Source organism: Gigantopelta aegis, chromosome 9 (genome assembly GCF_016097555.1).
Source record: "Gigantopelta aegis isolate Gae_Host chromosome 9, Gae_host_genome, whole genome shotgun sequence".
Classification (NCBI taxonomy): domain Eukaryota; kingdom Metazoa; phylum Mollusca; class Gastropoda; order Neomphalida; family Peltospiridae; genus Gigantopelta; species Gigantopelta aegis.
This window is the reverse complement of record NC_054707.1, coordinates 24,319,548-24,344,994: the sequence shown is the minus strand read 5'-3', so window position 1 is coordinate 24,344,994 and position 25,447 is coordinate 24,319,548. Positions and strand designations below refer to the sequence as shown.

Genomic DNA, 25,447 nt, shown 5'->3' with positions numbered 1-25,447 from the left:
TTTAATTTAAAAAATCATATGATATAATAAATCACATCAAGGATTTTAACTCCTTGATGTCATTTATAAATGAATTTTTTCATTTGGTTGACACATAAAAATATTCAGTTCCTTATACGTATATATGTACATGTACTGACATATTTCACAGCATGCATATATGTACATATGTACATATGTATGTATAACAACTCGAGCAGTAAGTACTTGTGGGTGGGTGGGTGAATTTTAACATGCTCGTATACCACTAAGGTTTCAAGCATGTCTGTCCCGGGACAGGACAGCAGACACCACAGCCTTTGGTACACCAGTTGTGGTGCACTGGCTGGAACAAGAAATAGCCCAATGGAATCACTGATGGGGAATGATCCCACACTGACCACGCATCAAATGAGTGCTTTACCACTGGGCAATGTCCCACTCCTCTACATATACATGTAGCAGTGATGAGATACTGGTTAGGATGGGAAAAAAAGGGGCATGCATGAGTTCTCTAGATTCCTGTGACCCATTACATGTCAGGCACACAATTTACCTTAGAGCTTGACATCTATAGGTGGCTACATGAAAGAGTATTTTATTAAACAATTTGCTGATGTACATTGTACATTTGGGGGGGGGGGGGGGGGGGGGGGGGACTACTTTTTTATTTCGTAGCTACATGTGAATGTGACATCAGCTTGCTGTGCAATCACATACGTGACTAGTGTGCGGTTACTTGCCATATTTTCAGTGGGAACTCCCAGTTTTAGTACACCGCCTGTGTACACAGGGGTTTCACACTGCAGTGGAAAACTTTACACAGAGCCTTTTCTTTTCTCACTCTTGATTAGACAAGACTCGTAAATAATTAACTTGCCTGCCATATTGCATAGCCTGCTTGCTCACGTAGGCACTTACATGACAAGAGGAATGTTTATTAATAAATTATGTTACATAAACAATCGATTTTCAAGGCTTGAAATGTATTTTGTGTGATATAAAACATGGGCATGAAGTGGCGATAGTGGATTTCCTATCTCAATAAATACAATGTGTTAGTGAATCGTTAAAACATTTTCCTCCTTCCTTCCAAGTAGGCAACTCGTACCATTAAAGCAGCAAGGGATCTTTTATATACATGTACTTTCTCATACAAATCAATACTTTGATGTACCAGTCATTGATATGCATATATGTACATGTATCATTATGGTAATTACGACTCTATTGTCACATATATATATATAGGGCTTTAGATCTCATTAACTTGAGCACAGCAGGGTTTTTTTTAGTATACAATGTAGTAATGTTATTAATTTAGTAAAGAGTTTAAGACATTCAGAAATGCATTTCAAGTTATTTTAAAATGGAAATGGTTTATTTAACGACGCACTCAACACATGGTTTTATTTACGGTTATATGGGTGTCGGAAGTTATTTTAAAGTGACAAACTCTAGTTTTTAAACACTAAGGCACATATTTCTCTATTATAGAGCCATTTATTACTTAGATTATCCATTTCCATACATCCGAAATGTTTCTGGTCATTCTGGTGTTTTCGATATCACAAAATGTATTTTCATATACTTTGTATTAAAATACACGTGTGTTTGGGAAGTAATGGTTATGGAGTCGAGTTTTAGTCTATTTTTTAAAAGGTATTTCACCATTTCAATGTCACAGACTCGTGTTTCACTCTGTTGTAACTTTATCCAAATGTGTTACATTTTGTAGATTAACTAAACTTAGTGTTAATTTTCAGTGGCATAGGAAGATGCCAAAAAGTGGAGGGGGGGGGGGGGGGCACACTTTTATATTTACACACTTTTACACTTATTATAAAGCAAAAAGTGGGGGGGCACATGCCCCTCCACTCCTCCACCACCCCCGTTTCCTACGCCAGTGATTTTGACATGTCTGTGCCTTTAATCTAATTCAGCTTACTATTTCAATGACTTTGAGGTGAAAAGTATTGAGGTCAGCATGTTTGTACTTCAAGGCATATTGTTACAGACCATGGTCTGCATTGACCTATTAAATGGCCTAACAAAGTATTACCTGTAAAAAAAAAATATTTGATTTGTCCCTAAAGGTACTTTATTCAACCATCTACGTAAGCACCATACCACACTTATTAATAAAAAAAATTAAAACTAATTGAATTATGGCAGTGGTCCATAATTCAAAAACTAATATTGCCAAGAGGGTTGACATGGATTTCACTCCATCATGGTTTAGTTAAGGAAATAAAATAGCCTGATTTGGTTTTCAAAAATTAATGTAATTTTCATTTATTATTATTGTTTTGCAATCTAATTAAAATTAGCTCCACTATTACATGTGGATCTAGCACCAGCCAGTTGGAGCTCATGTCCACCAATCAAAACCTTGCTTGCAGAATCCTGCCAGTGATTTAAAAATAATTTGAAAACATTCTGAATTATCCTGAGGGTATACGACATGTTTCGTGTGAATTACAAATGCCTTAAAACATGTTTTATTTTATAAAATAAATAATTTGTAATGTAAAACTGAAGACTGATAACCCACCCTGTATGTATTGGTATGTTTCGCTGTACTGCGGCCACTAAAATAGACTCGCCCAATATTTTTAGAATTTGTATGCTCCCAAATAACGTTATAAAAGGCGAAGTGTGATTGGTCAATATTTAAATTATTATTTACAGACGAAATGTTACCTGAACATTGGGGACTACACAGTGTTGTTGGCAATCCGATTAAAATTAGTTCTACTGGTCTAAATAAGGCATTAGTAATTCACATGAAACATAGCGTATACCCTCAGGATAATTTGGAATGTTTTCAAATTATTTTTAAATCACTGGCAGGATTCTGCAAGTAAGGTTTTATTTGGTGGACATGAGCTCCAACTGGCTGGTGTTAGATCCACATGTAATAGTGGAGCTAATTTTAATTAGATTGATTGTTTTGAGATATACAGTTCTTAAATCCGTGACAATATGCCTTTAAGTTGGACATACTTATTTTGGGCACAATGTGTTACATTGTGCATGTGTGCAACTTAGTACAGACAAGATGGTATATGCCAGTCTTTGATGTATCATTCATGGAGCAAATTAAGTGGGAAATAATGAACCCATGCATTAAGCCCTCTGATCTCGACTCTTTGAAGGGTTCATCCCATGCTCACTACAATGTACAGGTATAATTATGATTATACAGTGCACCATATAGAATTGCACTGTTACACCTGTACATGTAGTGTTGATCTCAACTCATGTGTATAACTCTGTAATCTACATGCCGTCTATTAAAGTCCGTGATATTTATTTTCATGTATGACCATGCAGTTTCTTTTTAGGGTTTTTGGATACAGGTAGTTGTAATGCCCTGTTGAATGGAGACACTGTGAACCTGCTTTTTTTAATTGTGTACATGTGTCAGCTGCTACCTGACATCCTGTTGTACATGTGGGTCGAAACCTGCAGTGTAATTCTGTTTATGTTCTTAGTGGGATACAGTTTCCGATTTCCACATGCCTCATTCACACTGTCAGGAAATCTCCATTCAGTGTCAGAGTTTAGCTGATCAACACTGCACACAGTGTCTGCAGTTAATCAACTTTGGCTCCTCTGTATTTACTGCCAAAAGCTGTTGTGTTTGTCTCAGAATGCTTTAACATCCAGTGTTAGTGTGCTAATGCCTGCCTCATGCTGTTGGCATGGGCAGTAATTGGGCAGAGAGCCCTACAGGTCTGTAACACAAAGCAACAGGGATTATATGCTGTGTCAGGCTTTTTTTTCTTCTTCTTAGTTTATGCATGGTCTGGATAGTAATATCATGCTTCACAGAGTTTGATCTTGACTTGGTTTGATCCAATAATATGTGTTAACACCTTTACTGTTGAGGACGATATACCACCACCGACCACTAAGCCAAGATCCGGTGGACGTCTTTGATTTCTGAGCCTCACCTTACAGCATGTAATGTTATGATCATAAAGGTAGGCCATGTTATGAGCAATTCATTCAGTGCATTGTCTAGACAGTGGCGTCATTCATAACAGTTTAACCAGCCACATCCTGGATACAGGTAAATGGTAACATGCATGCATGTATGTATGTACATACAGTAAAATGATACATTTGTGAAGTTTATTGTGCCGGGGGTGGTGGGGAGGGGGCAGAGAGTGTTAGTTGAGGGGTTTTTTTGTTGTTGTTTTTTTTTTGGGGGGGGGGGGGGGGGTTGGGTTATTTTATAGCTTTTGTATACATGTACATATATCTACTAGTATTGATTTATTAGTGATGATTATTATAATTACTCTGTGGTGTGTACTTGTCCATAAATATTTACCACAGTTTATGCACCATTTTATTTTGCTTCATATAAAACATTTTACAATGCATGTGTAGACATATTTTTATATACATATATATTATTTGGTCTTATTTTCAGCACTTGTATACACATACATTTATCCAGTGTCCACTATTGGAAACTTAAGTTATAAATAAGTTTGTTGCCAGTCTGTAATGTCAATAAACTCCGTTAAATACATTATACAAGTGCCAGTAGACTGCGTAGTATTTAATAATTCAAGGAAAAGAGGATAGATTACTTTTAATTATGACAAAACCACATCATTTTATTATGTTTCATTAACCAAGCATTGTGTACATACATAACATAGGACATCTACATGTATGTGTTGACATGGTAGTCATGCAGTTTACAAGTATAATTCATTTCTGAAACTGATTAATTACTTTAATATACATGTACATGTACATACAGCTTATGCCCACAAGCAACACATAATCAATATTACTATGTATATTAGATATATATGTGCATTTACTTGTTATTCATATCCATGTAATTGTATAAGACCATCAGCATTTTCATTTCATTTCAATTTATTTTTGTACTTATATCTAATTAAGGTTCAAGCACGCTGTCCTGGACACACATCTCACCTATCTGGGCTGTCTGTCCAGGGCAGTGGGTTAGTGGTTAGTGAGAAAGAAGAAGGTTTATATGGGCCTTACATCTACCCATTGAGTCATTAAAACTCGCTCTGGGTTGGAACCGATACCGGGCTGCGAACCCTGTACCTACCAGCCTGTAGTCTGATGGCTTAACAACGACACCACCGAGGCCGGTTCTGCATTTTCACAATGTTTAATTCAGCACTTACTGTATTTATAAAAAGCTTTGAGAATATTTCATCCAGCCCCTCAGAAATTCGACATCCATTTTTATAGGGTGCTCTGATTTCTACATGTACATATGTGCAAGTACTAATGTTACATGTATGTAGCATAGAATTACATAGTGCCGCAACCAGTCGTCACCTGTTATTTCACCTCACACATTCAATACTTGGCTCACTCATCACGTTATTATGCCTACATCAGCAAGCAATTAATCCACCTCGAGCAACACTACATGTTGTATGAATGTACATGTATGTGAGTGGCCGTTAGATAACATTTATCGTATGAGTGCTTTCAGAACATATTTAACCAGGGAAATTAAGCAAGTTGGATACGATTATCATTTTAAATAAGTTGTAAGATAAAGTGGTTGCTAATGGACTTGAGTGTATTCTACATGTATTTCTTGTGTTTTAATTTTTTTTAAATTAATATCTTTTCCAACTAAAGCTAATTAACTACACTTGCATTTGAAGTTAAACTTGTGCATTACAGAACCATCAGTTTTAGGTTAATTTAAACATCAGAGAGCAGTCGATTTTGGTTGTGCATTGGATGATATGGCAGTGGAAACTGGGTTATCACCTAGGAGAAGCAAATTGTATGACTTAATTTATGTATGTTATTGCCATTATAATATTATAAATAAAGCATGATATATCAACAGATGTGTAAGAAAGTTGGTTTATTATCTATCTTGTTAAGATACCAGGAAAGTTACATGTAGCTCATTTCATAAAAATTATAACTAATGGAAAGGAGTTTAGTATTCTATATATACAGGTACATATACAGGCATGTCATGCAAAATGCACATTGACTATGTTCTAGGTATGGTAGGTTTACTGCCCCCTACCCCACCACCCACGCCACACACACACACACACACACACACAATACACACACATTTTATACACCAGCCCCATGATCTTATAAATGCCTGTGATATTGCATGTATTTGCATTATGTGTGTCATAATAAAATATATGAACCATTGGTTTATAGCTACATACATGTTCAGGTACACCCTATACATACAGACAGAACTTCAAATACGTTGTTTTCGCTTTCTATTTATCGCACAGGTTTATTTTGCACAAGAATATATACCACAAGACTGTGTAGGGTCAAGTGGTATGTTCTTTCACAAAATAAACGAGTGCAATAAATAGAAAGCGAACACAACGTATGTGAAGTTCTGTATTTATTACATACATGTACCTTCTTTTATGTTTTACAAAAATGGTTTTTATCTTAATGTTATAACAACATTTTGTTAAATCTATGATCAAAACTCCTTTCATGGATTTACTTTATGTTAAAAATAATACTCTGCAGCAACCTTGTGTAATGTTTCAAGTATGATGTGTTGTAAATCATATATGACATCAGTAAATAAAAGGCGCTAATTGCAGTAAAAATAAAAAGAGAATTCCCCATTTAAAAGTTCTAGTGCAGATCGCACATATGTGCGATACAAAATAAAATTATCACACGGTTTCAAAATGCCTTTGTCACTATAGTAAGATTGAATATAGTAAGATTGTAATAAATAACACTAACACACTTGTACAGACATATTGAAGGCAGAGACCGAATCTACAGTATGCATGAATGGACACAAACTGGCTGTTTAGATACACTAATTGTTGATATTTGACTGGAGTTTTTTCTTACGAATATGTCGCAGTGGTTGGCTGGCCATCACAATGTGACCTCATTGTAAATATGTGTATGATAAACGTGGGAGTGGGGGCAGTCATGCAGGTAGATGTTGGAATGATTACAGGTATATCTAGCTGTCAATTTTTGGGTGCAGCACAAATAATATAGATGTTATTATGTGCATACGTTTATTGGTTGGAACAATCAGACCTGCACTTACGTATTAATGTATTAACACCTACATTACATGCATAGCTGTATAACAATTAATTTGTTTAAACTGTAAGTACTGTCAGGTATGCATGTGTGTGTTTTAGAGATTGTCTTAAACATGTTGTGTACTGTTCATGTGTGTGTTTTAGAGATTGTCTTAAACATGTGGTGTACATGTTCATGTGTGTGTTTTAGAGATTGTCTTAAACATGTTGTGTACATGTTCATGTGTGTGTTTTAGAGATTGTCTTAAAACATGTGGTGTACATGTTCATGTGTGTGTTTTAGAGATTGTCTTAAACGTGTTGTGCACATGTTCATGTGTGTGTTTTAGAGATTGTCTTAAACATGTGGTGTACATGTTCATATGTGTGTTTTAGAGATTGTCTTAAACATGTTGTTTACATGTTCATGTGTGTGATTTTTGGGGAGAAGGGTGGGTGTGTGTGTGTTTGACTGTTTAAATGTTTAATTTTTGATGTAATGTTTGATGTAATACATGTATAGGTAGTGTCACTATGTCTACTGAGGGAAACAAAATAAGTTAACACTTGATATTGTACAGATGAAATGTCAAGTCACTATTAAGCTGTATCCTAACCGGCCACGAGCGATTATTTTAAAAATCATTGATTTCAATTGCCGTATCTTAAATTAACTGCATGCGTGCAACGCAACATATAAATCTGTCGCGTCACGCACATGCAGTTAGGATGCGTCAGTGGAAATCAATGATTTCTAAAATAATCGCTTGCATCACTCGCATTGTTCGCGGCCATTTAGGATAGAACTTTAGTGTCGTAATGTGTGCCAAAAATGCAAGTACATGTGTATGCAGTTGTGAGATTAAATATCTAATGCTATTGATAACAGTTATATAAATGGCTGCAGTCACTCTTTCCTGTAACCACTAACAAATAACTGCTAACCCAGATAGCTGAGGTGTGTGTCCAGGACAGCGTGCTTGAACCTTAATTGGATATAATCACGAAAATAAGGTGAAATGAAATGAAATTTCCTGTAAGTGTTGGTGCGTGGTCCCACATTTCTTTCGTTCAATATACATGTAGTTTAGTCAGTTTTTTATTTCTTGGTTATGACAACTCTACATACTGTTTCTATAAGCTTTGACCGCAGATGTTTTTGTTTTAAAATCTTTAAATATTTTATACTGGGTGTCATGTAATTTGGCTTCTGTTTTTGATGCAACTTTGTGCTGGGTATTGTTTGCCTGTCATTCATTCATTGTGTAGTTTCTACAGGAAACAATTTTTATTTTTGGTACATCTCCATATACTAGTATTGTGTTGACCTCAAGATATTGTGCATCACAATTTCATTCATTTATTTGCATATAGGTTTGGGGTTGTTTTGTTTGTTTGTTTTGGGATTTTTGTTTGTTTTGTTGGGGGGTTGGGGGGGGGGGGGGGTTCCACCTAATAGCTGATTTGTCCTATGTGCTGAGTTGCAGTTAAAAATTCCATTTATTCCCTGCATTCTAATAAATTTAAAAACCCCACGGCCACCTATGTTTAAAATAGTTTAATTACTCCAACCTTGTTATAATTATTATTTCATAATGTCATAATACTTTAATTCAGTGGTTGGAATTGACCAGCTCGAAAAAGCTCATTTTAACTGCTCCTCAGACCTCTTCACCAAACCCCACTATCAATCAAACAAATATACTGACACCCATCCACTCCCACCCCCTTAAAAAACCTCATTTGCTGATGTTTTTGTGAGGTAAAATGGTTGTAAAAAATATTAGCAAACTCAATCTAGTTTCTATGTGCTAATTTTAAAAAATCAGTATGATAATTCACCATTCTTTATAACACCGCCGGCACGGATCCAAGATTTTTTGCAGTGGGATGTGTGTCCAAAACTATTTACACATGGAAATTAAACCAAAAACATTTTCCTCTTACGTACTTTAAAATGAGTTTAAAAAAAAAACTTTTTCGGAAACAAAGCAGTCGAAACCTCTACACCTTTTAACCACCACCACTACTACCACCACCCACCCTAATCTGTGCCTGCTTGGCTGTGTTAGGTTCTTCAGTTCAGTATTGGTATCGGAAATACATGCCATATTTTGATGCATAGGTTGAGACTTTGTAGCCTCTGCGTTAAGTTTGTAGCATTCCCCGCAGGCTGCATGGACAGCACCAGGTCTGTGCGAAGGACGGGCTATTGATCTCGGGATGTTGTGTCATCTGCATTGTGGCAGTCGAATACATTCACTGACTATTGATTAGCTCTCTCTCAAGATATGTACACACGTACGTACATGCAGGCACATAATAGGACACACATGATTCTATTCTAGAAATCATTAGTAGCAGCATGCAGTACATGGATGGACAGAATACGACAACACGTAGCTATTGGTATGTTGGGTTCTAGCTCAAGTTAACCTCCAGCCCTCCCCTTATTGATAATTCACTGGTGTAGGAAGTATGTGGCCGCCCCCCGCTTTGTGGGAGCAGCAATGTTTTTTTATATATTTATACATGTATTTATATATATATGTGTGTGTGTGCGTGTGTGTGTGTGCATACCCCCGCCCCCCCCCCCCCCCCCCCCCCACACACACACACTTTTTGGCACCTTCCTACGCCCGTGGATAATATGTTAATATGTAGTCACCTCCAGTCCTCCCCTGGCTGGAGGTTACTTGAGTTTGTTGGATTCACACTAACAGTTACATCAACAAATATCCAGAAAAGACAAGACTTAGTATGTTTATGGTATATCTATCTATTTACATGTATTTGTCTATCTACATTACATATATACATGTAGTTATATACCCATTTGATAATTTGGTGTTTAACATACCTACATGTGCATATATCAATGAGTTGTTTACAAACGAACAAGACCTTTATACCTGAGTATAAGTTTTTGATTTAGTTAAAGTGCTTGATGTCAAACTACATAATGAAGGTGGTTGTAGAAATATGATTGACTAAATATTGAAAGAAAATGTTATTTTAGAAGTGTTATAGGATAAATAGAATTCACTACTCACGTTTTTAATATGTAAAATATCAACCTTGTCATATTACTCAGTATTTGTCTTGGCAGGACTACAACAAATACTGATTAACATAGATCCTCTGTGTAGCCAATGCTAGTACTAAATATACTTTCACACCCAGATCATGTCTGTAGTACTTACAATATACTGTTGAATGCAGGGAAAATATTTCAAAATCTTAGGTAATCGGAAGTCAGTTCACGTGAGTTTTACTTCGGTAAGTGATTGGTTGGTTACCTAAATATAGTTCTTGTAACCGATGAGTTAGGCCTTCTTAATCCTAAAATACATGTACATGTACTTGGAACTACTGTTCTGTGTTACATTGGTGGTTCCAATGTATTTAAAAACAAACAGATTTTCACTTTCATTACTGATATATGGTACTTTTAATTTTAGAATGTAATTGTTCACCACGTAACTGATTGGCAGTTCTAGTGATTGTAAAGTTGCGTAACCGACACATGAACAGAACAACGGTTCTCGTGAAATATTGTGCACTGTGAATTTTTATTAACTAAATTCTTATATTAATAGAAAGTATGAAATGTTAACAGATATCAAATTTAGCAAAGTCTGTGTCTTTTTATAAATCAGTGATTTACAGGTTAGCAAAGTAAGTTGATATTTAAATAAATGTCATATTCTTAACATATATGCCTGGCCTCTTTTCTTTTATATATATATATACACACACACACACACACACACACACACACACACACACACATACATACACGTTTCTTTACAGACTTACAGACCAATGTCTGTATGTCCAGTTAAGTACTAGTAGCTTTATTAAAAAAGATGGCTGTCCCCAATGTAACTCATCAGGGATTAACCAAAATACAAAGATGAAAGACATCTACCTGCATGCACGTGTCTGTCAATATTTCTTGTTTCTCAGTGCCAAATTAGTATCATATTTGGGCATTTGTATCGAATTCCCAGGTGTGAAATATTCGACATTCTTTGAGATTTCTAAATTAATATTCGAAAGCGTCCCATGTTTATTTACCAGTTCAAGTTAAAAAAAACAATAATTTTAAAATTCTTTCTATTTTTTTCCTTCCAGACTGATGCTTTAGCAACAAATTCCTGAAGTCAACAATGTACGCAACGAGCTGTAAATGTGTTTGCAACAATGAGAAGTGTGTTTGGACAGGACCAACAGAAGAGCTTTGCCATGTGCTGAAGGGACAATATTTCTGATCCAGAAATGTCCACCGAGGCTGTGCACACAGTGCCGCCGGTTGCCGTGACTACGGATGACGTGACGTACATGGTGCCGGCATGGAACACGACGCCGTGGGACCCGCGGCTGGCAGACAGATGTGACCACATCAGCACCAACTACAACATCATCCCAGCAATCATCTGTGTCATGTGTTTCGTATTTGGCATTCTATACACTTTCTTTGGTAATTGGTTTACGTGCATTTTTTGTAGGGGAGGAGGGGTGCTAGGCTAGTTTTTGCCCAAATTAAACTAAAATGACCGAATCTGTATAACAACATTTATTCATATTAGCATTACTACCAACCAGCTATATATATAGGGTTGCAAATGAATTACTACAACTAAGAATGATGGAAATAAATGGTAAAACATTATGTCGTTAGATTAAAAAAAATAAAGAGAAAGAAAATGAACAATATTTGAATGCCATTGATAATTAATACTGTTTTTATATTCTAAAATTTATAGTGTGTTTAAAGGAAGTGTTTTACTAAAAAGGATTTTTTTTTATTTTAACACTTGGTTGAGAAAGATATATATATATATATATATATATATGCAGACCCATTGCCACCAATTAAGCTACTCCAATTAAAAAGGTGGCAAGGGATCTTTTATATACTCTTTCCCAGAACCAGGGCATACACTTGTAACATACATTGTCCAAATTCGCTGTACCTGTCATTGGACACTGAGTGGTTTTGTCGTATGTGTGTCATTATTTCTGTTGAAGATTAGTTGAGATTAATTTATGTAATTTAAAACCTGTACTGGACATTGGACGATGCAGTACGGTAATTGTAGTGAATATTTCACACCCCTGTATGTGTGTCATTATTTCTGTTGAAGATTAGTTGAGATTAATTTATGTAATTTAAAACCTGTACTGGACATTGGACGATGCAGTAATTGTAGTGTAATATTTCACACACATGTATGTGTTTCATTATTTCTGTTGAAGATTAGTTGAGATTAATTTATGTAATTTAAAACCTGTATTGGACATTGGACGATGCAGTAATTGTAGTGTAATATTTCACACACGTGTACATGTATGTGTTTCATCAACCCTGCATTTTGAATATAAATAAGATATTTCAAGAACTGAACTCTATATGTGTTTCCATTAACCTCATTTTTGGTAAATGAAATAACTTGCATGATTATAACATTCAGTGTATTCAAGCACATCCATGACAAGAGACCATTTGTATCTGCAGTAGATAATTTGTACACGAAACATCTGAGATACCTATAGAGAATAACGGGTTAATACCGTAGGTTATCAGCTTTATCCTGTGAAGGTAAGAATGGGGATTTCCACGAGGCTTGCCAATAAAGCTGATAACCTAATATACATCATAAACCTGTTTCTATTTTTATCCTGCAGTGCATCAAAAATAATGAAGAAATCATATTTATTCCGGAATTTTCATATACAAAGGTACATGTACATGTACAATCAAGCTACATATATACATGTATGTAGGCAAGTCTTTTCCAGTATGACATCAAAGAAGATTCATATCATTTCTTGTAAGATGTTAAATTTCTTGCATCCAAAACTGTATCTTTCAACTAATTCATAAATAAGTTACTTGAATGACATTATGTTTTGTGTCTTGGCCACACCAAAACCAAGCTTTCTTTTTCAATATACCATCTGGACAATAATTATATTAAAAATTAAATTATTGAGAATCTAGTCCAAAGTACACATTTGAGTCAGGCTTAGTCAGACATTGCTGTGAAAAAACAATTGAGGGGAGTGATTATTTTTCTACCTTAGATTATGGGGAGTGATTGAACATATTTCCATATTGAGCATTGATATACTCAGTCTATTTCATGGTCCATTCCTTGATGTGGTGAGGTAGCTTGCGTGTCTCAATGACTCTGAAAGCTATGTCAGCTGCAGCATCAGCTCCTAGTAGGGTCACCCAAGCTGGACTGGTCAAAGGGTAGAGACTAGACTAATATGGACCGGACAGACAGAGGACGTGAGTCAAGAAAGGCAACTGTCTAGGAGAAGCAAAGTCCAAAATCCAAACTGGGCTGGAGAGGCTCAGAATACTAAAAAAAAGAAGAAGTAAAGTACTAATCAAAATTATACCCAGGTGATTTTCCAGTCTTATATATTATTTATGAAAATCCCTGGAATAAAAACCATAAAAATATGTCAGTATTATCATGACCTGTTACGGTATTCAAACAACCGGTACAAAAAAGGATTATAAATGACCTGTTATAGATAGAAATATGAGATGTATTTACAATTTTACTGCAAAACATATGTAATTTGAAACAGACTATAACACCCAAGTTGATATTGATAGCACCTGTGCTTTCCAATACAATGAAGTTCAATATACTGCTTTGTCAGATTAAGATTTGAACAAATTATTTATTAGCACATTGATTATAGGTCTATGGATACAACAGAAGTCATTTTGTTGTTAGCAAATTTATATAATTATTTTAGTTATTTGATTTAATATGCTGGACTGCTATGTATTCTTACACTTAGTACTTGTGATTTCACCTGTTAGGTGTAATCAATATCAACCTGGGTGTTATAGTCCGTTTCAAATTACATATGTTTTGCAGTAAAATTGTAAATACATCTCATATTTCTATCTATAACAGGTCATTTTTTGTACCAGTTATTTGAATACCATAACAGGTCATAATAATACTGACACATTTTTATGGTTTTTATTCCAGAGATTTTCATAAATAATACATGTACCGGTATATAAGACTGGAAAATCACCTGGGTATAATTTAGATTAGTACTTTAGTAAGGAAACTCTCCTAGAAGAAGGAAAAACTCCAAACTCAAACCAAGTCCACTGAAGTCAAGAGTACAGAAGCTATGCATAAGCATTAGCGTGGAAACTGAAAGGAAATGTCTCTACATGCACCAAGCTCTATGATCATGATCATGATATACACAGTGTAATATTTAGAGAATAACTAACGAGCTACAAGGAATTATGAATTATCTGTCCTGAGTGAATGAATGTTGTCAACCTGAGCCTTTGACGAGGGTTTTACAACATTCATTCACGAGGGACAGATAATTCGTAACTCCTCGTAGCGAGTTGGTTATTCTCTTTTTTACCCATTGTCAATTTTAACAGATTTTTAATGTAAAATTCCTCTGCAGTCTACAACAAAGCCATCAGCCATTACGTCATATAGTATTACGCACATTACATGACATAATGTAAGTGACGTCATAGCATAACGGCGCTCTTTTTACTGCTAAATGTTTACAGTACAAAATAATACAACTGTATTTGCGTTTGAAAATAATTATTTTTATATATTACTAAAGCAGCTGTTTATGAAAATATACCATTTCATGTTTACGAAACAAATGAGTCCATTTGTTTTTGTAAATCTTTGTAGATTGTATCACGTATGTGTAATCTGACTCATGAATGGAAACATTATATGAATGAAAGTGAAGTCCCGGCCATGGCAAGCAACCAACCAAACATCGTGATTTTTAAGCCAGCCAATCGGTCGCTGTAGAAGAAATCTGCACACTGTGCAGAAATCGAGAAAATATTACCCCGTATATTTGAGCCCATATGGGTAATAAAATCCTTTTATAGTACTTTTGTTTTAAAATTCACATGCTATGGGGAACTAAAAATTACACTCTTTGAACTACGTAGTCTCGGGGGAGTAATGGGAGTGAGAGTGGTAACTCCCCTTAAACAGTGAGTTCTGCTAAGTCGAGTGACAAGACTGACAACCCACCTTCCACCCACAAATGTTGTCCCTTGGATGGGAATTGCATGCCTTATCTATGCCTTGAAACCGTGATCAATTCTGTTGTTATTATCTTCCTGAACATGGTTCCAAATATTGATTTAAATCCATGGAGATTTAACACACACACACGTCAGCTGCTATCACAACTTTTACCGGATCTGCTTATGAAAATGTACGACCTCATTAGAAATGTATGAAAAGTTCTAAAAATATTCTCTTTTGTTTTATGCACATCTATATTCTGATAATACAGTTAATAAAACTGTCTGATGAAGGTATTTTACATACACTATTCTCATAATACAGTTAATAAAACTGTCTGATGACTGTATTTTACGTACAATAAATGTTCGTACCCCAACGTAATTAACAACTCATTTTATGAAGTTTGTACATAAAGAAGTCATGTAAAAATAAAGAAATGGATTATTGTATTCCTGGTTGCTATGAGTTTTTTGGGGTTTTTTTTTAAATATGACTTTTATCTTGGCATCTTTTTAATAAATAATTTTTGATACATTTTAATAAATTTTTGTGTTTATTCCCACTAAATGTTAAAGCATGCTGTCCTAGGCACACATTTCAATTGTCAGGGTTGTCTGCTTAGAATAATGTGACAGATGTCATTGGTTTATGACTAACGAGAGAAAAGCCATGTACATGGGTGTGGAAAGTGCCATTTTTAGTGGGGTTTTTTTATCTAGTTAAAAAACACCCGTGATAGTATTGTGCTACAAGTCCTTTTTTTTTACTGCTGCCCCCCCCCCCCCCCCCCCCGTCGGGACAAAAGGTTTTATGTGAGGGCCGAAGTTACCGAGGCCCTTACAAAAACATTTTGTCCCGAGGGTTGGAATTGCCTTATCTACATGTATACCTCACAACAGTGATCGACGGTTTTTTTGCCCATTTAATTACAGTAACAAAACATTAATTTTGTAAGCTACGTACAGTCTGTTTATCGTAGAACAATTCGTATACATTTCACCTGCAAACTCATTTAATCATACGAGGAAAAATATAGTCCACCTTATGCATCGACATAAATATGTAAGTTCAACTTGCCAGTAAATATAATGTTGAAATATTAATTTGTTTAAATATTTTTAAAACAATGATACCACGTGAAATGGCAAACAGAATTTTGAAAATCATCGTAAAACATGAGTTATGACATCACGCGTATGTAGACATCGTCTAGCCCTCGGCTCGGACAGATTTATCTAGCCCTAGGGTCAGACAGGTTTTTCTAGCACCGTGCAAAAGCTGGATAACCCTGTCCAGTGGGCAAGAAAGACAATTTAATTAATTACACTGTTTTATATGTTTGCAGGTTACCGCTTCTTCAAAGCTGTGATGTTCATGACCGGATTTATATTTGGATCGGTGCTGGTCTACATGATCTGCCTGGAGGAGGAGATTCTGCCCCCCGAGGGCAATGCTGGGGTGGCCATCGGAGCTGGGATTCTGTGCGGACTCATCACAATGCTAGTGCAATACGTCGGACTCTTCCTCACCGGGTTCCATCTCGGCGTCGCCATCGGTGCCGGGGTTCTTATCATTCTGGAACAGTACATGCATCCGTCCACCAAGTGGATCCCCATCGGAATCATGGTCGGGATCGGGATTTTCCTTGCCGTCCTTATTTTAAAACTACAGAAAAGCTTGACTATTCTCGGGACCAGTATATTTGGAGGAGGCCTCATGGTGGCCTTTTTAGACTATTTCATAGAGAGGTTCATTATGGTACTATATGTGTGGGACCGAATCAAGGGAGAGTACTCTGAGCCAGTGTGTTGGTACAGCTGGATTATCTTGGGGTGCTGGCCGTTTTGTTTTCTTGTTGGATCGGTGACTCAGTGGAGAATTACTGGACAAGGTGTTGATCACAGAGAAGGTAAAATAAATTTATTTACTTTTTGTTAGTGTAAAGTATTAATAACATGTCATCAGTATGTAGAATATTTAAAAGATCCAGGGCTGGTAAAGTGCTCGATTAACGTAGAGTCGGTCTGTGATCAGTCCCCATCGGTGGGTCCATTTAAAAGATTTGTTTATTTTATGCAGGTAGATTAAATGTAGGGTAGCATACATTTTATGTGTAACGCTTATATTGAAACTGAAAGTAAACTAAAATGTGTGCAGTGATAATAAGTTGATGTTTAAATTCCTTGTTTCAGCATTACATGGCAACCGCACTAAAAGGGTGGACCTGAAACGTCTGCGGATGAGAGAGCGCCGAGACGCCCAGCACTCGAGATATCGTCACTTGTACCAAGTGAGACGAGTCAACGGCGACGTCATCTCACAGGTGAGCTCGTGCAGCAACATTCACACAGGCTCTCACTCACTCACTCTGAGGCTCGCACTCTGAAATCATTCACACACTGACTCACTCGCTCGCTCACTGGAACCATTCACACACTGACTCTCACTCTGAGGTTCACACTGAAAACATTCACACATTGACTCTCACTCACTCACACACTCACTCAGTTACTCACTCTGAAGCTAACATTCCAAAAGATTCACACACTGACTCTCTGTCCCCTGCTGACTCCTTCTCACCCAGATTTCTCGTTCCAGCCAGTGTACCATGACTGGTATATCAAAGGCTGTGGTATGAGCTATCCTATCTGTGGGATGATACATATATTTATAAAAGATCCTTTGCTGCTAATGGAAAGATGTAGTGGGTTTCCTCTCTAAGACTATATGTCAGGATGACCAAATGTTTAACATCCAATAGCCGATGTTTAATAAATCAATGTGCTCTAGTGGAGTTGTTAAACAAAAGTAACTTTGACTTTTCACTCAGTCAGTGTGAAGCTTAATACTTCAAAACGTCAATTCAATTACTTGCTGACCCTGCTTAACTCTCACTCACTTGATCTTTCCATCAATGTCACTCACTCACTCGCACACTCTGAGACTAACCCATTTGCTGACTCACACTCCATGATCTGATATATGTACATCTGCCATTACTCAAAATGATTTCATTTGATCTTTTCATTGCATCACATTTTCCGTGTTTAAAACCCCCCACATTTTTTCTAAAATTGATGGTTGTCAGCAGAGTCACAGACTACATGTATCTTTGTAAAAGTCATGGTCATGCACACTTAAGGCAATGCCATACAATAATTTTCTTGAAAATTATTAAAATGTGATTAATTTAAGGAATATTTTATAAGCCAAAGCCTAAATGTTGCAGCCACTTTGTATACCAATTAGTAATTGGCTAATTTGGCAATAGACAGGGTGAGCCCTGGCATGTGTTGTAGTGACATCATAGCCTATGATGGTTTTGTGATATTGTAGCACTAAGATAGCTTTAAAAATCTACAGGCTGCAATACATTTGACTAGAATGTGACTTCTCTGTTTCAGAGTTACATCCAGAGCGTACAACACAAACTGTCTCCTGCTCTACGCAGCCTTACAGCACAACAGACGGCCGACCTGGAGAGTGCCAACACAACACTCACGCAGGTGCCTTGATAGCAAGCATGCAGTCACGCACAGACCGCAACATCATCTGTTAGCATCTCTCATCGGGTGGAGTAACAATGTGGTACACGTAGCACCAGCTGACAAAAGCATCGACTGTGTTACATATCATTGGTAGCAACTGAGTTACATATCATTGATAACAACTGAGTTAGAGGTAACGACAGCCATCAAGTGGAATAATACTATGGGACATACAGTCGATCTACAAAAGTATTGATGGTGTTTACATATCATATGTAGAAAATGACTAATGTAGAAAACAGCAGCAGATGCCTTCATCATTGGGAATGATTTTCTGGTATGCTCTGCGGGGATGAAAAACCTCATGTGGAGAATTCCTGAATTACAGATCTTGGTGCCAAGCAAAAATGGTCCCTGTCCTCATTCTATGATGAAAAGCACACGGTAAAATCCTACCTTTTAAGACTGCAAAATAATCTACAGGGTGTTGGGGTTTTTTCACAGTCATTCTCATTCTTGACTTCACATGAATAGCTACAAAAAGCAATATGTTACATATCAACTAGTGAGATAATGAAAGTAGACTTATTTGGTAACATCTATCAAAGCTTAAGATGTGGAGCACGAGAAATATTGGATTTGATTTGATTTGAACTTTTATAACATGTCCCTGTACCACTAAGGTTTCAGGCATGTTCATCCCGGGTCCTGTCTCTGGATAGCCAGGGAAATATCGGAAAGGCATTTTGAAATTTTTATTTTTATTTTCGGATTTCAACCTTTCTGTTTTTTCATATGCTCAGACGGATGCCAGTGGCTCCGATAAATGCTGCTGTATGTTATTGGTTCCCTATAGGAATGAAGAGTTTTTTCCTCCAATGTTTCGGACTAGAATAAAGAGTTAACATCTTTGTATTGTCTAGGTTAGTGATGATGCTTTTAAAATTTGGGAATTGATCATCTGGAGAAGAAACCTACATTTCTTGGAGACATTTTTCTCACTGACGGTGGATGAATTATACATATCACTTCTGTGTTCACAGCTTCACTGTGTGACATCAACATGCATGATGGCTCAGGTTGAATAGGGTGACTGTGTCTTTCATCAAGCTACGTACATCTAGTTTGGCTAGTCACATGAAATATCAGCATGCTAGAGCTACGTGGATTGACAGGTTTCAGGCAGACCCATTGGCTCGTACTTTCTCAACATATCACTGATCACAGACACAGGTCATTGAAGACAGTTAACAAAATATGTGATGTTCATAAAAATTTGTTATTTTGGTGGTAAACAGACATGTAGAATAGATCTCAAAGTCGTATTATTAAGTAATTTAGAATAAGAAGTACAAACTTCAATGAAACGTGCTGTGGCTACCCAGACGTATTGAAGCAACATTTATTTATTTTATGAAGCATGGATGTTTAGGATGTGCAGAGATGTTTATTGTGTCTTTAAAGGGATCTTTTCGACCTATTCTTCTACCAACTAGGGTATGTGCTGTCCTTTCTGTGGGAAAGTGCTTGTAAAATGTCCCTTGCCACTCCTATGTAACCCTATGTAGCAGTAGCAGGTATCCTCGCACAATTACAACCAAGTGTAGAATGTCGAAATAACTATGTTAAACACCAAGTAGCTGTAGTTTAAAAATGTTAAACAAATATTTTTCCTTTCCTTTTTCTTTTGAACAGTTGACTTTTAAAAAAAAAAAAAACATTTTAACAATATTTGTTTCCATCAATTCAGTGGTTGAGATTAACCAGTATGTGACACCTGTGTTACAACCTCTCTGTGTATTTTAGTAGTAAATGACGATTTTCTAACCTAAATAACCATAGGATGAAGAAAAGATATAAAAGTGTAGCAACACCACTATGCATGCAGGTACACGTGTATGCCAGGTGATCTAATCCATTGTGGTATGTTTTAGAATGGTGCTGATTTTTAGACAATAAACCATAAAATATTCATACCATGCCATCATGAGTAGATTGATTGAATTGAAGTGTCGACAATTTTCACATTTTTAAATAGTCTTGCTATTGATCTGGGACAGTTTGGTGCAGTGTTTCATAATGGCTTCTTCAGAAAACCAGAGCAGTTTAGTTGATATTTAGACTGTCAAATAATGATACAAATTCCATTCTTGTAAATGACATTTGTGATAAAACCAAGATACTTATTATTACCATACATAGTGTAAATGTTTTATTGTTTTTCATAACACAGTTTATTTGTTCAGTGTTAATCTTGCTGACAAATGTAAGCAAAAACATAGTTTTGAATTGTTTTACAATGTAGTTAACCAAAATACTTACCTTTGTACATGTATGTAGTTATAAATTCATGTATGATTCCAGCATTGCCAACATTTGTTGTTTCTTATAATAAAATGAAACTCAAGATGACTAATGACCTAAATCTGAAATGGATGCTGTTTATGTAAATATTACTAGGTACTGTCCAACCTGTGTCAAACAGACAACATGGGGAATATACAAATTTTACACCATGTACTTAATACAGATTACTTAGATTAACAGGCTAATGACGTAGGTTATCAGCTCTATCCTGTGCGTGCGGGATGTAGCCAAGTGGTAAAAAGCTTGCCTGATGTGTGGTCGGTCTAGGATCGATCCCCGTCGGTGGGCCCATTAGGTTATTTTCTGTCCTTATGCACTACGACTGGTATATCAAAGGCTGTGGTATGTGCTATCCTGTCTGTGGGAGGTGTGTATAAAAGATCCCATGCTACTAATGGAAAAATGTAGCAGGTTTCCTCTACGACTGTCAAAATTACCATATGTTTGATATCCAATAGCTGATGATTAATAAATCAATGTGCGCTAATGATGTCATTAAACAAAACAAACAAACTTCTTCTATCCTGTGAAGGTGACAACAGTGGAATTCTTCATTTGTCCTCAACGGAAAAAAGCTGATAAACTATGTCATAAACCTGTTATTAGTTTTCCAAGCCATCATGAGTTATGAAGATAACATATTTATTCCTAGTTTTTCATACACAAATGTACAACCAGTCTACGCGAGCAACTCTTTTGCATTATGATGGCAAATAGGACTCATTTCATCATTTCTTATAAGATGTTAAATTTCTCGCACAACAAAACTAGTTTTTAACTCATAATTTATAAATACACAATAATGTGTTTTCTTTTAGCCACACCAATACAAGCTTTGTTTCCCTATACGGTTCTGTATTTATATTAACAATATTATTAACAAGCATTTTGAGAATACATACAGGTCCCCTCCCGGGACCAACAAATATGTGTATCTTCTAAGTTCAAGGACCATAATTCAGCCAAACTAATATTGTCAACAGGGTTAACATGGATTTCACTCCATCGTGGTTCAGTTACGGTGATGCGATAGCTAGATATGGTTTCCAAATATTAATATAATTTTTATTTATTATCCATTTTTAGAGAAATAAGGTCCTAAAATCTGTGACAGTATTCCTTAAAGCGCATAACTACCTTATGGACTTAAGGTGATCTTAGCTTTAAGATCGCTTTCTATGCCTTTAATGTCCACTGAAGACATTAGCTCAGTAAATGCATGCTATATATATTTGAATGGATGAGACTTTATCAATGCCTTGAAGTTAGTTAGACAGTTTTATAAGAACTGGGTTAGATATTTGTGGAGTAGATCGTACAGGTTTGACTGTGATTTGTTAATGTAACTAGAGTTCTGTTTGTTTTTCAATTCGTAAAGGTTCAGCATTGTTAAAGCGACATACCCTAGTTTTTAAAAACGCATGTTTGTCTAAGAAGTAATGGTTAATGAGACAAGCTCAAGTTATTTTTGACGGTATTTCCGCGTTTAAACATCACAGACTTTAGCTTCTCTCTGTTATAACCATATCCAAATGTGTGTTGCAGGTTTGTAGATTAACTAAACTTGGTGTCCATTTTTACAGACTGAAACTAGGGTCTGTATCTTTAAGACATAAATTTTACTTTTTTAGCTTGATTGCAAGTTTGTTTTAGGCTAATTTTAATGTTATCAGTTAGTTCTTAAAACTGTAAAATACATTGTATATTGAATTTGGTAGTATACATGTACATTGATCAAATAGATCATACCTCATCTGAACTCTCAATATGTATTTTTTGCTCATGATATTGACTTAGTGGTCTCCATGAAATAAAAGAGAAGAAAAAAAGAAGAAACATTAGGACCTTATGTTTGATTCATTTTCAAAACGTATTTAAATAAGTGCTTTGTGAAAGGACATTTTTACCTAAATATACACTTTAATTATGCTATTTGATTGGCTTACATGTCATCAAAATATGAATAGTTTAGAGGTACATTGTTCTAGTAGAGGTACATTGTTCTAGTAGAAGTGGTGTGCACTCATGTAAACAGAAGTAATTTGATACTTACATTGTATATTACTTAGACAAACAAATACACAATTTCTAACTTGGTTGAAAGTAATACACCCAGTTAAATGTATAGGAACATCTCTTCTTTGTGGTTTCGCCTTTTTAGTCATTCTTATTTGGCAATCATTACCATTTTTAAGGTTTTTAATTTGTATATCCTAATTTTTCATCATTACTATTGGTATGCGATTAATTAATGTAGATGTTATGAACAGGAGCATCTAAGGGTTAATAATGTCAACATGTCTGAAGTTATTGATGTTTATACTTTTGAATTTTTTTGTCATTTTGTCACAGTGTGAGTAGATTTGTCCATACGTTCATAATTTCGAAAATCTTGAAAACACCATGCATGTTTGAACCACAGCTAGGTCAGACAAAATGTTTTATAAGCATGAGCCAAGGTTTACTCACTTGTTTTGTTTTACTTGCTGATAAAAATGGCCCATTGATGATTGAAAAATGGACCAAGTTTTATTTATTTTTGTGTGAGAATGTTATGAGACTCCAGTGACCTAGTTAATTTTGTGTGTGTTCATGATTCAATGTTCTCTGTGATAATCGTATACTGTGGAAAATAATGTTTCATTAGAGTGAAATCTGTTTTTAGATTTTGATACTTTGTGCCATTTCATGTTTGTTAATAATACATTCTGGCCATGTGCATTCAAAATGTTATTCTGGATTTTGACTCAAAATTTTAAATCTAAAGTTAAAAAGTGATAAAAATATCATCTGAAAAAAAAGGATTTAAGAATTTTTAAGGCCTGTAAGTTAGAATAATATTTATGGTTTACCAAATAGTCTTGCCACTCTGTGATTGGCCATAAACTGTAGACTACTTCCATTTAAGACCTAGTGGAGACTTTATACTTTCGGATGTATAATATTTATTTTATTTTCATCATAAGGTGGCATACTAATTATAACAAACGAAATATTTTTATTGGTCTATTATTTTTGTAAATATTACTTTATTTCTTTTTTACTTAAAGTAAGCTGCCTTGACCAATCATGACATTTGTAATGTCTTGATATTCTTGCAATTAGTGGAGTTTGAACAACAAAAATTTGAATATTTCAAAACTTAAGTTTTTTTCATAACTTATAATGACCTCAGTCTGTTAATTTTTTCCATTACAAATTAATTGTTTTTTTAATGGCATGTTATATATTAACGTCTTAAAAAATAAATGTTTATGTTAATCATTGTTCGATCTCATATCTTATACATACATGTGTAATATGATTGTGTCTGTCACAAAATACATTTTGCATATACATATAACAAGTGTACACATTTCAGAATGTTTACTTCACGGCCTGATGTCTACAGTTGTGAAACTACCCAATTACAAAGCCATTCCAAGTTTAAAGTGTACACCTATTTATTATCTACCTTACCTCTCGTCGGAGTATGCCACTTGAATTTTTATACCCACTCATCCATTCTTTAGTAATTTAAAAGTTTCCTTTCATTTCCTTTGTGTCTTGTTTTTGATGTACAGGACAATTAATGTTCACTGTTTTAGCAATAAGGATGTTGCACATAAGGTTGTTATTACTTTCAGGTTGACTTGTAAGATAATTCCATAGGTAGATACACTGTATTTTTTTTTTTTTATGAATTTAAAAAATAGTTTTGTCCATTATGTTTTTATTTTACATGTATATGAGTATTGTAAAGACAATTTACATGTAGATGCCTAAAACAATCTTTCATTTTTTTCCTTCTTTTTATTTTTTCGTGTTCTTTTTGTGCTCTGTGTTGTGAATATTTTGCATTATTTGTACAGTTTTCTATTTAAATGTTATTTTAATATGTTCTCATTAAGAAAATAATTCTTCCTTTTTGGGGAGAACAATAAAGATGTGGATTAAAATATTTACTTGTAAATAACTTTAAGCAAAAAGAAGAAGAAAAGATCAATTAGTGTACATGTGCTATATCATCTTGAGGAACTTCATTTTCTAATTGTTCTGGTGTAGTCGGTTTGTACAGCAATAGTCATATTTCTACAAAGATCCCAGCTCTTAGAAGGGAACACAGCATTTTTCTTCAAAAGTGCTAAAGTATTACAATGTTATTTTGTGGTTGTTTTTGCAAGTCAGGTTGTGATCCAATTAAAAGTGACTTACATGGTCATAGTTTGGATTTCTGGAATATGGCATTTAAGAAATAAAATGAAAAGGAAACAGGACATTCATTATGATTTAAATTAACAAGAATTCTCATATTTAAGCCCTAGGCCTAAATACAAGTTCTGTGCCTTTTTGAATAACAAAGAGTTTATATGAATTTAAACCTTTGGTTTAAAAATGAAAAGTGCATGTAATTACTGTTCATTACACATAATGACACCTTTGTGAACATACAATTATAATTAGTTTTTCCACCCCTTAAATTAATGCAATTATA

General features: G+C 35.2%; 1 protein-coding gene across 6 annotated transcripts in view; it reads left to right on the top strand.

Moving 5' to 3' along the window:
* Nucleotides 1–21,313, top strand: part of LOC121381544 (transmembrane protein 198-like) — a 51,673-nt gene extending 30,360 nt beyond the window's left edge. For 4 of the 6 annotated variants that reach the window (XM_041510874.1, XM_041510873.1, XM_041510872.1 and 1 more), the window contains 4 exons: nucleotides 11,184–11,529; nucleotides 16,464–17,027; nucleotides 17,311–17,441; nucleotides 18,523–21,313. In XM_041510874.1, coding sequence (XP_041366808.1) covers nucleotides 11,328–11,529; nucleotides 16,464–17,027; nucleotides 17,311–17,441; nucleotides 18,523–18,633 — 1,008 coding nt within the window. In that variant the 5' untranslated portion in view covers nucleotides 11,184–11,327 and the 3' untranslated portion in view covers nucleotides 18,634–21,313. Of the gene's footprint in view, nucleotides 1–3,468; nucleotides 3,969–6,753; nucleotides 7,132–11,183; nucleotides 11,530–16,463; nucleotides 17,028–17,310; nucleotides 17,442–18,522 lie in introns of those variants that run through there. The other 2 variants (XM_041510875.1, XM_041510877.1) reach the window with 2 other exon arrangements.
* Nucleotides 21,314–25,447: the final 4,134 nt, after the last annotated feature.